The sequence below is a fragment of the Myotis nattereri genome, assembly GCF_964212035.1.
Source record: "Myotis nattereri genome assembly, chromosome: 6".
NCBI classification, from domain to species: Eukaryota; Metazoa; Chordata; class Mammalia; order Chiroptera; family Vespertilionidae; genus Myotis; species Myotis nattereri.
Window position 1 is genome coordinate 10,077,313 of NC_138081.1, and position 15,960 is coordinate 10,093,272.

At 49.3% G+C, this 15,960-nt stretch overlaps 1 protein-coding gene across 2 annotated transcripts in view; it reads left to right on the top strand.

Moving 5' to 3' along the window:
• Window positions 1-15,960, top strand: part of TBC1D22B (TBC1 domain family member 22B) — a gene marked incomplete at its 5' end in the record, with an annotated part of 75,664 nt that overhangs the window by 46,345 nt on the left and 13,359 nt on the right. For both annotated transcript variants that reach the window (XM_081093916.1, XM_081093917.1), the window contains 4 exons: window positions 11,842-11,948; window positions 12,350-12,425; window positions 15,230-15,357; window positions 15,628-15,723. In XM_081093916.1, coding sequence (XP_080950042.1) covers window positions 11,842-11,948; window positions 12,350-12,425; window positions 15,230-15,357; window positions 15,628-15,723 — 407 coding nt within the window. The remainder of the gene's footprint in view (window positions 1-11,841; window positions 11,949-12,349; window positions 12,426-15,229; window positions 15,358-15,627; window positions 15,724-15,960) is intronic.

Consider the following 15,960-nt stretch of genomic DNA (forward strand, 5'->3'; position numbering starts at 1 on the left):
GTACAGACAGACAAATCCCAAAAGGCCTTGGCATTTCGGGCAATGTTAATGCTTTATCTATTAACTAGGGGCCTGTGTATGAGGCCACGAGGCTGCAGTGGGCACAGGGTCGGGTCCTGGAGCATCCTCCTTGCGCCTGCCCAGCCCCTCCCACTGCAGCCCCCTGGTCCTCTGTCTGCTGGCAGCCCTGCTCCCACCGACGCCATTTCCACATGCTGACAGTGCCAGCCCCACTCACACCCACTGACGGCACAGAGCAATTGGGGCCAGCGCCAGTAGCGGGTTGTTCCACCCTACATGTTCTGCACTCTGCCGCCTGCTGCCCACGCCTGCCATGTTCCGTGTGCACCCCCTGGTGGTCAGCACACGTCATAGTGACTGGTTGATCGGTTGTTCCGCCATTCGGTCTATTTGCATGCTCGGGTTTTATATATATAGACTAGTGACCCAGTGCACGGATTCATGCACATTGAAAGGAAATTAATTAGAAGGTGGCTGGACACACCCTGAAGCCAACCTCCCATGGCCCCTCCCCGGTGTCTGGTGTCTGCAGAGTGAGGGCGATCCCTCTGACAAGTGGAGTCCCTTGGGCTGGCCTGTGGGGATTGGGCCAAAACCGGCTCTCCGTCATCCCGCGAGGGGTCCCGAAGTACAAGAGGGCACTCTGCAAAGTTGCTGTCGTACAGGGTGTGGAATGCAAACGCAAGTGTTCAGTAAACCAGATTTGGGGCCCACAGTGCCCCAGCAACAACATAACCCACAGCCGAAAGTGGAATCATGCAGCCCCGCGAGGAATCAGGCTCCCTCCTCTTCGATTTTGGGGTGCATCACCTGAGAACCGCCGTTGCCAAGTCACTGCAGCTCAGTAGCTCCTGTGTTGAGCATCTGTCCCCTGGTGGTCAATGTGCATCATAGTGACCAGTCAGATGGTCGGACACTTAGCATATTAGTCTTTTATATATAGAGAGATTTGCTCCTTGAGCTCTGTGATTCTTTGCATCTAGTGAGACACTCTGCTGAGCAGCAGCCACCTCTTAAACACACAGTCTTCCAGAGCACGCAGGGGGATCAAACATCAGGAGTGGACACTTAGAAGTCTTAGCAAGGCTGGCGCAGCCATCTCCAGATGTCCAAGCTCCGAGTGTCAGTACAGTTAGTACATGGAGAACACCTCTGAGCCTTTCCCGTCGGTACCCATCTTTACTTGGAGGGGGGACAACAAAACTATAATAGCTGCTGTTTATTTACATGTGAATGCTTACCATGTGTGGGCTAAAGCCTTGTTAATAATTTTATTTAGTCCTCACAATAATCCTGTGAAGGAGGTACTATTATCCCCATTTTATAGATAAGCCAGCTAAGGATTAGAAAGGTTAAATACTTGCCCAAAGTCAGATGACCAGAAGGTTCGGGAGTCTTTATTTAAATATAGTTCACTTAGCATATTTTTGTTTCATCCATACTGTAGCATTGTCAGTACTTCATTCCTTTTTAGTATTCAATAGTATTTCATTGTGTGGCTATGCCACGCTTTATCTGCTCATCAGTTGATGGATATAAATTATGTTTCAAAGAAACAAAGCATATAGATTTTTCTACAGCCTCAAGGCTTTTCTTGGAGCAGATACAACATTGTGGCCTTCAAGAATAATTCTCTTCTCTGAGTAATAATCCTTCTCTTATCCCCTTCTCTAATGGTGCCGGATCCTCATGAGGCAGCCGCTGGAAAGATTTTGCTGTGACCTCTCCGATATGATGCTCCCTAATTCAGGAGGCCTGGGTATGCTGTGCTCAGGGATCAGGCCAGGCAGCTGCCCTCGGCCTCCTGTGCAGCCTGGCAGCCTCAGCCCTCTGCCCATCTCCCTGAGTTGTCGCGTGGAGGATCTGCCCTGATAAGGCTGTGGGACCCACTTGCCTCCTGGACGTTATTTGGCCTCTCTCCTACGTCCTACCCCATCTGTTCCCTGTCACTTTCATAAATTAGTACCTGAACTTGCTTCATGCTTTGTGCCATGTTTTCTGTAAAATAGTTGAGAACAGATCCAGACATCCTCTGAGTTGATAGAGAAGTTGTCCATACCAGCCTCACCCTCAGGCAGCTTCCTTCTCAGACAGAAGGGGCCTCTATGGATAAGCCCGTGTCAGGGTCCAGGGTGACCGTGCTAGAGGGTCACCCCGGGGAGATACCATCTCTGGACTATGATCCCTGAGACTGCAGAGTACCTCTAGTCTGTAATCTATAAGCCTTTGGACTTAGATGATATTATTGATCTAGCTCTGAACATAGTAAGTTAACATGTAATTGACAGTGAGGTCATCACCGAAATAAGCTGCTTAACAGCAACTAAAGTGACACATATGAGGAAATCACACAGGGGCTCAGGGCATGTCCTGTTTTCAAAGGAAGAGACAAGCCTGGTGATTTCTTTCGGTGCAACTGGACCGGCGTGGAGCAACGCCTGTTCTCTGCCTGACGCCGCACAGGAGCATTTGCATTTCAGGGTGTTGAGAAGCACAACGGCACCGGAACTCCCGAGGGCAGGCTCCCCCCTACTTGTCACATGCACCCGGTTCCCTGCGTGACAGTCCCCCTTGTCGTGGATGCCCACCTAGGAAGGGCTACCTTCAGCGGGAGAGAAAAGCTGCTTTCTCTCACATTATAAGTCAAGAGGTTAGTACAGGGCTTGCACGCTGCTCGCAGACATCAGGGGTCCAGGCTCCCTTCTCTTGTTCTGTATTCTCAGCGCATGGCTTCCTTCTCGTGACCCAGCGTAGCTGTGAGTTCTGGCCGGTGTGGAGGAGGAAAGGGAGGAAGGCTTGCTCCTTCCCTTTAAGGACACTTCCGATGTACGTGATGCTTGGGCTCAAGTCTCTTTCATCCGAACTTAGGCTCATGTCTGTAACTGTCTGCAGTGCTGCTGGAAAACAGTCTGCATCCCAGGTGGCCAGTGCCCTTAGGGTCCTGTCACCAAGGAGGAAGGGGGACAGTTGTGTGTGGACAGCTGGCAGGCCTTGCCTCCCCTTGGCTCCTAGATGCGGTGTTTGACTGACTCCTCTGCTCCCCATACCAGCCACCCCTTCCCCTCAGCAGCATTTCCTGTCTCTTAAGTCAGAAATGCTAAGGAGTGTTGATTATTCCTTTTTCTCACTCTTCATATCCAGTAAGTTACAAAGCTTTGATGATTTTACGTGCTCAATATTTCTGGAAGCTGTTTCCTCTCCATTTATCCTATGACTGGTCTAGGTCAGGCCTGGACTGCTGAAATGGTCAAGTGTGTTTCCTCATCTCCAATTATATCCCCTTCAAACCCATCTTCCACACCATTTAAGCACATACTTGCCCATGTAGCCCCTCCGCTTAAAGCAGTGGTTCTCAACCTGTGGGTTGCGACCCCTTTGGCGGTCGAACGACCCTTTCACAGGGATCGCCTAAGACCATCCTGCATATCAGATATTTACATTACAATTCATAACAGTAGCAACATTACAGTTATGAAGTAGAACGAAAATAATTTTATGGTTGGGTCACAACATGAGGAACTGTATTTAAAGGGCCAGAAGGTTGAGAACCACTGGCTTAAAGCCCCTAGTAGCATCCCATCACCTACAGGTGAAAATGTCCAGGTTCTCTAGCTGTTGTGCTAGGCCCTGGGCGAGCAACGCCCTGCATCACCCTGAAGCTCAGCAATCCTGCATTGACATTTTAAATCATTCCTTCTTCTGCGCCATCCTTTTATCCCCTAGGCCAGTGGTCGGCAAACTGCGGCTCGGCAAACCGCAGCTCACGAGCCACATGCGGCTCTTTGGCCCCTTGAGTGTGGCTCTTCCACAAAATACCGGCTCTTCCACAAAATACCGACTTCTGCGCATGGGCCACAAAGTTTCAATCGCACTGTACATGCGTGCCCGCACATGGTATTTTGTGGAAGAGCCACACTCAAGGGGCCAAAGAGCCGCATGTGGCTCGCGAGCCGTGGTTTGCTGACCACAGTTAGGCTAATCCTTGTGCTCCTTTAAGACTCCCCTTCCTCCTGGAAGCCTGTCCTGAGACTTCCCCCTGGCCCCCTCCCCCAGTGGCACTCTCCATAGTAACCCTGTACATTTCACTGTAGCGCTTCCCACAATGCAAGCTACTGTCTGTGTTTCCCTCCTGCCCTCTGCCACCCGACTGTATGATTCTTCGAGGCCAGAGACTATTTGTAAACATCTCTATATTCCCAGTGCCTTCACTTTGTCTCCCAAATATGCATTCCACAGATCTAGAGCAATGAGAGAATGAAAAGATTGTGAGAACTTTGCAAGATATCCAGGAATTGGTATGGCTTTGCTGGGCTTGGCCACTGGAGGGCAGTGAATCACATACAATGCTCTACTGTGCAGGTTAGCCAGTTCTCCCTGCTGAGGGATGGCGATGGAGAGCCATCACTCCTCAGCAAGTTTTTATTGAGCACCTATCCTGGGCCAGCCACTGTCGGCACTGGGGGTGTGCCCATAAACAAAGTAGGCAAAAATCTGCCGTTTACTTCTAGTTATTTATTCAAGGAAAAGGAAAGCTTATCATCCTTAAAGGCTGTACAACAATATTCACAGCAACTTTATTCGTATAGACAAAAATTGTAAACAACCTAAATATCTGTTAACAGGAAAATGGATAATCATACATTGGAAAAGTACTTAGCAATAAGAAAGACAAACTACTGATTAAAGGCAACAACATGGAAGAAACCACGTCAAACCATTATGTTGAACAAAGGAAGTACACATTGTATAATTTCACTTAAATAGAGTTTAAAGGATCTGTGGCGGCGGAAACCAGAACAGTGCTTGGCGGGTGGAGACTGCCTGGGAGAGGCCCCGGAAACCCTCTGGGGGATGGCGGCGTTCTCTCTTTGGATTGGGGCATGTTTGCACTGAAGCCTACATGTGTCAGAACAGAACTGTGCACTTATATGTGTCGGCTGTGTGTAAATTACACGTAAAAAGAAATCCCTTTCCTACAGAAACACAACAAATAGAAAAATAGGTGTTAGTTGGATTGTGATGGTGCTACGGAGAAAATGAAGCTGGAACGGACAGAGGTGTGCCATTGGCAAGAGTGGAACGGGAGCAGGTTTTAAACAGAGTGGTGAGCCAGGTCACATTGCGAAGAGGATGTTTGAGCAAAGCCCTGAAGGAGGCAAGGGGGCAAGCCAGTTAATTTTTGATAGTTACCTCAAAATTTCAGAGGAAATAAGTTAATATTAAATGCCCCACATACTGCCATGTCGTGCTCCTGGGCTGTGGATTATCCTGCAGCCCCAGCTCTCAGTCAGTGGGAGGCCTCATTCTCCACTCACATCGACTCTGCATGTGGTACCCACCCTGCCAGTCCTGTTCTTCCCTGCCTGATGTGGTGTGGATGCCAAAGATAAAACTGGAAAAACTAATGGTGGGGTTTCATTATTGCCTTACGAGGACATTCCCTTTTCCTCTTTTAAATGTGAACTTTAACCTGGCCAGTGAGGCTCAGTTGCTTGAAGTGTCATCCTGTGCTCTGAGGGGTCGTGGGTTTGATTCCTGGTCTGGGTGCATACTTGGGTTGTCGGGGGGAGGGGGACATCCAATCAATGTTTCTCTCTTGCATCAATGTTTCTCTCCCTCTTCCTCTCTCCTTGTCTCCTCCCTTCCTCTATCTCTAAAATCAATTTAAAAAGGCCTGTCCTGGGTTGAGGATTAAAAAAGTTTTTAAATGTAAACTTTACATTGAGATAAAACATACATATTTTAAAGTACATGTATCATACATGCACAGCTTGATAAATTTCCAATAAATAACCAGCACCCGTATCAGGACATGGAACATTCCCAGCATGCAGAAGTCACCTCGGGTTCCCACCTAGCCCCCCGCCCCCAATACCACCACCACCCCCCCCCCCCCGCCACCTGCCTCAGCAAGGGTAACTTCCTTAGTCAGTTTTGCCTATCTCTAAACTTGATAATTGAATCACACAGTGAGGATATGTCATTCTCTATTTTAATGCTATTGGGGGGATGGAGCTGATGCTGAATTTTTTAGCGCTCACCCTATTTGGGACTCTAACCCTTTCCTCAAGATGCCTGCTGGCCCTGCCTTCACAGCTGAGGCAGCTTCCCATGTGACAGGCAGTTGAGGGCTGTTTGAGGCTCTTCCCAGCCGTGGACGTGTGTCTGGAGACAACCAGTCAGAGTGCGGCACGAGCTGCTTTCAGCTGGCCCTTGAGAGCAGTGGATGCCCAGTGCTGAATTTACTATCAGGGAGGAGGGAGGACTCCAAGGTCAGTTGCGGCTTGTCGTCTCTGGGCTGAGAACTCGCCTGCTCTCCCTGGCGCGTGGCACGAGGGACGTGTGCGTGCTTCCTCACTTGCGCGTTCACTCTCATCCAACCCCAAGAATAAGTGAGAAGCTGACAGAGGAGAAATTGAGGTAGCCAGCACATTCAAGATGGTGGAGCCTAATGAGGAGCCTCTGAGCAGCTGACCTTGGCCTCAGGGACCACGGTGACACGCGCCCAGTGGGTGATCTTTGGGCAGGTCCTCGAAAGTTAGGTGTGTGCTGGACCTGCTCTCCTTGCCCCCATGATCTGAATACTCACAGAGTTTGGGCTCATATAATTTCATATGCACAAAAATTGTAAACAACCTAAATATCTGTTGTAGGCTGGATCCTACAGGCAGCACCAAGAGGCCCAGTTAACCAGCAGCCACTCACGGTTGCTAAATAAGAGTAAAAGTAATACAGAAATAGAGAAAATTTGGTGGTATTTTGTTTTTTTAATTAATTTCACTCAGGGTGTCATGACACTGGTAGTATATACCCAGAGCCTGTATGTTAGTCTGAGTTCATGTCCAGCTTTTAGCCACTACCCTGCTTGACAGGCACAGAATCAGGAGGGGCTCCAGGGTCAGCTGCTTCTCTGTGTCTTTACAATAGCTCATCTCTCACACAGTTTGGTACATGATTTTCGTGAAACAGAGCCTCCTCCCTCTAGTCCAGTGATGGCGAACCTTTTGAGCTCGGTGTGTCAGCATTTTGAAAAACCCTAACTTAATTCTGGTGCCGTGTCACATATAGAAATTTTTTGATATTTGCAACCATAGTAAAACAAAGATTTATATTTTTGATATTTATTTTATATATTTAAATGCCATTTAACAAAGAAAAATCAACCAAAAAAATGAGTTTGCGTGTCACCTCTGACATGCGTGTCATAGGTTCGCCACCACTGCTCTAGTCTCTGCTCTGTAGGAACCTCAGAAGTCTTTCCTCTGACCCCATCCCTGGGAGAGACCAGCTCTTCTCACTCTCCTTCCTCTGCGGTGGCTTGACTTTCCCATCATTAGCTGAGGGCCTCGCCCTCTCCATACTGAGGCTGGTGATGGCACCTTGTCGTGGTCGCTGCCATCACATACCTGCCTGAAAGTACTAAACAGATAATACCTAGCCCTGCATTGTTGTGGCAGCTGAACCACTTAAAAATTATTGCGTACAGGTAACTGCATGAATTCCTTGACACTTTTCTTAAAACTTTTTTGGATGAAAAATGTTTCTGTTTTATGAAATTCTTTAGATGGATGGCCAAAAAGATTTACATTTTCCTTTTCTCAATCAGTTTACTTTTGTGATCGGAAAAGATGTGAGATATTCTAATGAGTTTAGTTTAGAAAAAACAAAGACAGGACTCAGGTAGGCCAGAGGCTGGGGAAGAGACCCCGTCTGCAGTCGGCTGCCGGAACCCGGCCTGCGCCAGTCAGGCTGCATCTTCTGACCCGGCAGCCACAGTGTGGGCATGGGGGTTGCCCGGTCACCGATGGTTCCTGGGCAATGCCTAGAGCAGTGAGTGCACAGGTTCCTCTTATCAGTTTAAGCAAAACCAGCTTTTCCCCCCAAAGCTATTGAGGAGCTCTTGAGGCGTATGTGAGGCTGATTTTAGGCCAGGACTTGGAGTTCTCAGAAAAATAAACATTTGACAGGAGCCAGAACTCAAGTACACTTTATCAGCTAATAAATGGGCATGTTCTTGGCAAGTCCACAGTAGGCAATTTGATTTTTATAAGGAGCTTTCGGTTTCCTCTATTTGGATGCTTTGTCTCCTAAAATAGCCATAAAATAATCCTTAAAATCTCATTCCCACCAGTTTGAGCCCTGACTGCCCTGTGTCTCTAACAACCGAAGACACCGTCCTCATTCGAGACTGCGTTGCTGGCATGGTTTCCCGGTCCAGCTCAGTTAGATGCTGAATTTCCTCAAGTGGGACGCCTAATGATCCTTCTGAACAGACTGTTTATGCTGAGTGAGGCCCTTCAGAGAGCTGGGCCTCCCTGCCGCTGCTGCTTTTTGCTGGTGCGCTCAGCTCACAGTTTTTGACTGAATGTGTGAATTTTATCCTCCCAGCAGGCAGCACACTAGAACGAAACTCTTCCTGCTCTCGGAAGTGCTGGTGAACTGTCCCACTGCCTGCAAAAGCAAAGGGCTAAAGGGAAGGCCTGGCACAAGGGCAGAGTGTGGGGAAACAGCAGCCCCGAATCGACACCCCCTAAGAAGGCTCAGCGTCTGTCTGTTGGTCCCTTGCTTCCTGGACAGACAGCTAAACGTTTGGAATTGGCACAGTTACCGGTTGTGGCATCTTGCCACCGTAAGACCCCATGTTGTTAGCACTTCTCCTTAAGACCAAAGGGTGGAAATGGAAACTTTGAAAATTGACTTATTTTTAAGGTACATTTTGGAATTAGGTTAAGTTTGGATGTGACTAACAGGAATCCAAAATAACTGAGGCTCTGAAAGCAACAAATGAATAAACAAAAACTCATAGACACAGACAGCAGTATGATGGCTACCAGAAGGAAGGGGACGGGGCGAGGGAAGGGGGTTAAATATATGGTGATGGAAGATTTGACTTCAGGCGGTGGACACACTGTGTAATATACAGATAATGTACCAGAATTGTACACTTGAAACCTATATAATTTTATTAGCCAGTATCACCCCAATAAATTTAATTTAAAAAAACTGAGGCTGACACCAGATAGGAATTTATTTATTCCTCATTTAATAACAATAATACAAGCTGACATTTACATAATGCTTATTTTATGCTAGGCACTGTTAGCATTTTTATATATTAACTTACTTATCCTGATAATATCCTATGACACTGGTAGGAAAGACCACCTTAACAGATGAGGAACTAAGGCTCAGCAGGTAAAGTCGTTTGCCCAGAGCCACACAGATAGTGAGTGCGGGAGTCGGGGTTTGAGCCGCACAGTCTGGCTCCAGAGTCCCTACTCTTAATCAACGTGCTAGTCTGTCTGACAAAAAGCCACAGGTCGCCGGGGCTGATATGGTGTTATGTCCCCATCGTTCTCAGGGCCCAGGCCTTTCTTCCTGGTCACTGCTACGTGTGACATTTCCGGCTCAGTGCTCTGCAAGTGTAGAAGGCCCGCGGCAGGAAAGACCTTCACATGCCCGGGCAGCACCGATCCTCCTGTGGGCACGTGTGTGAGCAGTGGCAGGGTTTTGCCCTGAGCCCTCCTTGTGGCTTTCACTTTGTCTGACAACGCTCTCATACAGAGGGAGGTCTGGGATGGTTAGCGTGGGCACTGCGCCCGCTAAAAAGAAAGTGGCGCTCTCTTCTGCGCTGCTGTGAGCCTGGTCCTGGACAGAGGTCTGGCAGGACCGGGGCCCAGCACAGATCTCATCTGGTGGCAGGGCGTGTTTGTGGGAGTGGGAGTTGGAGGCACCTGGATACCTGTCCCTGGGGAACGGACACGTAAAGTAGAGAGGCACACGTGGGACAGTGAAGTAGACTGCCCGCAGCCACACGCCAGGCCTTAGGGATGAAACACAGAGCAGAGGGCAGGAGATTCTGAGCTGGGTCTCAGAGCCCAGGACCATTTAACTAAATTAATAGTGTATAGATGGCCACCCCCAAAAGTATAGTAAGGCTTAAGTTAGGGGAAAAGAAAGATGATCTTTCTTGGAAGGGTTTTTTTTCCTCAATGTGATTTCTCAAATGGACCTTTATGTATCATCTGAAGTCTTCATTTCTGCAAGCTTTATGTTGTTTTAGAAAACTATCTTTATTCCTTATTTTTTATGATAAAAGGTAGGTGTAGTCAATTGTTAGGTATTTTTTTCTAAAATAGTATGTATATATCTATTTTCTTTCCTGACTATAAAAATTATGCTTATTATAGAAATTTTGAAAAGTCTAATACAACTTAACGAAACTAAAAATCTTTTATCCTTCCCACCTGGGGAATATATCCTGTAAACCTTGTGATGTATTTTGCGTTTCCACTGTGCTGTGTCAGCAGATGCAAATATTGTATATACAGTAAGTAGTTGAGAGTATTCCATACATAGTTCTGTACCTTACTTTTTTCCCCAACACAGTGACATGCTTTCCCAAGTTATTACAAATTCCTATTAAGCTACATCTAAAACTATATCATGCCTACTGTGTGCCACGCCCTGTTGTTAGCATTTTGAATGCATTAACATATATTTACATGTGTCTGCACTTCAAGTTGGACTTCTAGGTTGTTTCCAGGGTCATAGCTTTTCTGATAAAACACTTCCCCTTTCCAAAGGGTTTCTATAGTCTTTAATGTCCATTTAAAAATGCTCTTTATAGCCCAACTGGTGTGGCTCCGTGGTTGAGAGTTGACCCATGAACCAGGAGGTCATAGTTCGATTCCCTGTCAGAGCACATGCCTGGGTTGCAGGCTCCATCCCCAGTAAGAGGCATGCAGGAGGCAGCTGAACGATGATTCTCTCTCATCATTGATGTTTCTGTCTCTCCCTCTCCCTTTCTCTCTGAAATCAATGAAAGCATATGTATTTTTTAAATGCTGTTTACACAGGAGCAGAATCTGAGAGCTGTTACGTGTTGTCTCCAGGAGGTTCAGTTGTAGGTCTGGGTAGTAATTCTCATAGGTGGAAGGGCTGGATCCCGATACGTTCTGTCAGATGTCTGTGTCTCTGCAGTGCCAGGGCTGCAGCGAACGTCCTACTTCCAGACAGGGCTTGTGGGTCTGAAGAAAGCAGCCATCTTTGGCGGAGAACTCAAGGGCCTCTTTCCCTTCCTTTCTCTCTAAAAATCATGAAAAGATATTTAAAAACAAACAAACAAAACAAAACAAAACAAAAAACTAAAGCCCAGCTGGCATGGCTCAGTGATTGAGCATCAACCTATGTACCAGGAAGTCATGGTTTGATTCCCGGTCAGGGCACATGCCCAGGTTATGGGTTCCGTCCCCAGTAGGGGGTATGCAGGAGGCAGCCAATCAACGATTATCCCTTATCATTGATGTTTCTATGTCTCTTTCTCTCCCCCTTTCTCTCGGAAATCAATAAAAATATATATTTTTAAAATTTATTTTTTAAAAAAACTAAAACTAAAAATGAACTATGGGGCTGTCTGATCCCAGCTGCTCTCACTACATATGAGTGAACCAGACAGCTCACCAATTTCTGAAATCAAGTAATTTTTCTAGATCATGTCCAGGGTCTGGGTCCATAGCTCATTGAACATGAGGCCTTAAGTATCTTTTTCTAAAACTGAATGAACAAGTGCAGGGGAAGAGAAAGATGCTTGGACCCAGTGGACTTGGTGTGAGAAGTTCTGTTGAGGGCTGTAATGAGGTCCTGGGAACTCTCCTGGGCCCCGCCCACCCCACCGGGGAGGAGGGCAGGCCCGTCCCTTGGCATCAGGTTCTCCTGGCTCGCCCTGGCCCCAGGTCCTATTGCAGATACTAGACTCTATCTTTCTCTCTCCATTTTTCAGAGAAGACCTCTGGACTCTCTCCACCTTTTGTTTTACAGAAGAGGATGTGGAGAACTTCGACGTGACCAATCTGTCTCAGGACGTGCTGCGCAGCATTGAAGCCGACAGCTTCTGGTGCATGAGCAAGCTGCTGGACGGCATCCAGGTGGGGGGTCCGGCGGGCCTGTGGGTTCCTTACTGCTCTTCCGCGTCAGCCCCCCACCCAGCACGGCGCCTCCTCTTTTTGGTCCACCCATCTCTGCCTCTTTCATTAGCTTTACAGCGTTCAAAAGGCAGTCGTCTGGCGTCCCCTGGAGTCTCAGAAAGTCTCTCTGTTGCCCTGGCTTTGTCGTCAGAGCAAGCTCCTGCCTCCTGGGCCATGTTCGCCTCCGCAGAGCAGGGCTCTGTTAGGCTCCCCAAACTGCTGCTCTGTAGACCCCTCTGTTCTCCCAAACACCGCACCGGCTTTGGAAACACTGCTTGTGTCTTTACGTGTGTGTCTGCGAACTCGAGGTGGCAGCACAGCTGTGTGAGTCCTGCTTATCCCGGGCTCTGTGTCATTGGCAGGATAACTACACCTTCGCACAACCAGGGATCCAGAAGAAGGTCAAGGCGCTGGAAGAGCTGGTCAGCCGGATTGATGGTAGGTCCAGAGGAGCCCCCTCGCAACAGCACAGCCCGCGGCTGACGCAGCGCATTACGCGCGAGTCCCCTCCTCAGCCCCTTCCCAAAGTAAACCTTTCCCGTGCGCTCTGTGCTGCTGGCGCCCAGCATCCTCCCGCCTCTCAGCAGCGAGGCGGGTGGAAACTGCTGTTTCCTCAGACTCTTTTTCTCCTTCGTTCTCTGTCACCAAGTTCTCTCAGTTCTCCCTTCGCATCTCTCCTCAAGTCACCCTTTCTTCTCCATTGCCCTAGCTCTGCGCCAGCCATGCCTCCTCCAAACCGCTCCTCTTACACACCTTCTGTCACAGCTGCGTCTTTCGTAAGCGTCTGGTCGCCTCCCTCCTCTGCTCTGGAACCACCGGGGTCCCCCTCGCTTTCAGCAGCAGCTCTGTCGGCTGACCTGCCCTCCACGTGGTGATGGGCCCTCAGGCCTGGCTGCCCCCCAGCAGGCCCTCCCACAGCCCCGTGACCTGTTTGGGTGGCTCTTCCTGAGGCAGAATGTCCTTGATTCTGCCTGGGAGTCATGGAATGTGAGGGCTAAAAGGCGATTCGGGGAGCCCTGCTCTGACTGATGAAGAAACTGCGGCCAGGGAGAGGTCAGAGTTAGGGTTCAGAAGCACAGAGAGCCTCACAGCGAGGCCTGTAGGTGGGACCGGCGGCACCCGTCAAGGTGCAGAGCTCTTTAGGGCGCCACCAGTTAGTTACACACCAGCTAATAGAGCGTGTTTCCTGGTTTTCCCAGCCGTGGTTTGCTGCTTCAGCTAAGCATTGCCCTTCCCCCCACATAATAAACAAATAAAATCCCCGGGCGTCCAAGGGCAGAAAGAAACTGTATCTTTCGCTCTTCTTCCCAGGTTCCCGATTTGTTCCACTCCACCTTCTTTTTTTTTTTAAGTAAATGTTACTGATTTTTTATTTATTTGTTTATTATTTTTTTATATATCTTTATTGATCTCAGAGAGGAAAGGAGAGGGAGAGAGAGAGAGAAACATCAATGAGAGAGAATCACTGATTAGCTGCCTCCTGCATATTCCCTACTGGGGATTGAGCCCACAACCCTGGCATGTGCCCTTGACCAGAATCGAACCTGGGACCCTTTAGTCCACAGGTCGATGCTCTATCCACTGAGCCAAACTGGCTAGGACTATTTTTATTTTTATTTTTTTTAAGAGCGAGTGGAAGAGAGAGGGAGAGAGAGAAAAACCTTCGATTGGCTGCCTCCTGCACTCCCCCTGCTGGGGATCAAGCCTGAAACCTGGGCATGTGCCCTGACCAGGAATTCAACCAGTGAGCTCTTGGTGCATGGGTTGATGCTCAACCACTGAACCACACTAGCCAGGCTTCAGCTTCTTTTTATGACAGCATTTCAATCTTCCCCACTCACAAGCTTATTTACAGTAGTTTCCTCTACGTCGTGTGTGGATGCTTTTCCTCTGAGCGCCCGGACCCAGCTGTTAGCCCCATGGGGGGGCCCGCATGAGGGTCTCTTGCATCCCTCACCTGGATTCTGGTGCAGGGCGCGTGTCGCAGGGGTAGGGTGCTGAGCCGGCTGACAGAGGCCGTGGTTTCTGCCACTGTCTGCCCTGGCCTGTTTTTTTTCTCCTCACACATACATGATAAATAAAAGCATAGTATATTGGGATAGTGGATGTTTAAGTGCATATATCTTTATTCTTTCAATTATAGAAGTAATATTACAAAAATTTAAATAATTCAGGAAAACACAAAATGAAAAGTAAAAACCTTCCCCCTTCCTGAAATTCTACCCACCAGAAGTAACCATTGTTAATAGTTATTCTTTCAGAAGTTGTATTAAGTATCACATGCCAGGTGCTACTGTAATCACTTTTATTTTCTCATTTTTTTATATATATATATTTTATTGATTTTTTTTACAGAGAGGAAGGGAGAGGGATAGAGAGTTAGAAACATCGATGAGAGAGAAACATCGATCAGCCGCCTCCTGCACACTCCCCCCTGGGGATGTGCCCGCAACCAAGGTACATGCCCTTGACCGGAATTGAACCTGGGACCCTTGAGTCCGCAGGCCGACGCTCTATCCACTGAGCCAAACCGTCCAGGGCTATTTTCTCATTTTATCTTAGAAAGTTTCCCAAACTTTCTGAGGTGTGGGTGAGCATCCCCATTTTATAGGTTAGGAAACTGAGGAGGATAGTGATATAACAAAATTCGATTAAGTATTATTTGAAGGGCTGTCGTGGAAAACAGGGATCAGGATTGTTGTGGGGTTGTTCCAGAACACCACACAGACGCCAAGGGGTGGGAGGGGGGCGCTGGCTTCTGTGCAGTGTGCCGAAGCACTTCCTGGTGAATCACTTAACTCCAGGGGAGTCAGCGAGCCTCTCTCACTGGCAGGGCCAAGTCCCTGCTGCTGCCATCTGTCAGGGAGGCTGAGGAGGAAATCCTCGCTGGCAGGAGGGGCCAAGGTGACTCCGCTCCTTTCCTTCTGCCTCCTCTGCTGAGTGATAAGGTCAAGCAGCCAAGTGAACCCTGTGTCTCCTGTGGCCCAAGCAGCCGTGGGAGGGAAGAAGGCGCCTGGACTGTCACTGTGGGCTGTGCCAGTGGTGCTGAGTTACTGTCAGTGCTGCTGTGTGTGAGACGGCGGAACCAAACACACAGCACAGTGGGACGCCAGCGTGGCCCCTCTGCCTGGCTTCCCGGGGGAGGGATGGAAAGAAATGGAAATTGCCTTCTAGGCTCCTGGACTTTTCCAGGATCTGACCCCCCAGGCTGTGCCCCGGGGCGATGACACTTCCTGTTTCAGAGCAGGTACACAATCACTTCAGGCGGTACGAGGTGGAATACCTACAGTTTGCCTTTCGTTGGATGAACAACCTGCTTATGCGGGAGCTTCCCCTTCGCTGCACCATCCGCCTGTGGGACACGTACCAGGTATGAAGCGACCCCCTCCCTCCACGCCAGACTATCCCGGGCGCCCGCTCCGGCCTGGGGTGCAGTGTAGCTGCGCAGGAGTCCCCACTCCTTTCCGCTTCGTGTCCGCCTGAGCCCCACAGGCAGGGCCTCTGCGCAGTCTCTTCCGGCCCGTTTGCCCCGCCACGAGAGGGGTGCTGCGCCGCGTTCCCACCTGGCAGGCTGGGCCCGAGAGGACTGGCCGCTCCTGGTCAGGGCTTGGCGACCTAACTCTGTTCTTTGCCTTCCCAGTCTGAGCCAGAGGGGTTCTCCCACTTCCACCTGTACGTGTGTGCAGCTTTCTTGATCAAGTGGAGAAAAGAGATCTTGGATGAGGAGGACTTCCAGGTGAGTGGCCAGGCGCTCGGCCTGGGCTGGGGCTGGGCCGTCAGTGGGGCTGGACAGGCGGAAGGTGCCCCAGCAGGTGCCTGGCTGGGAAGAGGATGCCTCTCCCAGTTGGCAGCAGTCACAGGGGCCCAGTGCCCTTCAGTATGAAAGGGTCTTAGTGCCAGAAAGGCAGCTGCAGACCTGCTGGGCAGGCCTAAGAGACGTCATTCAGGCCCCGTCAGGCATTTGTTCACTGCC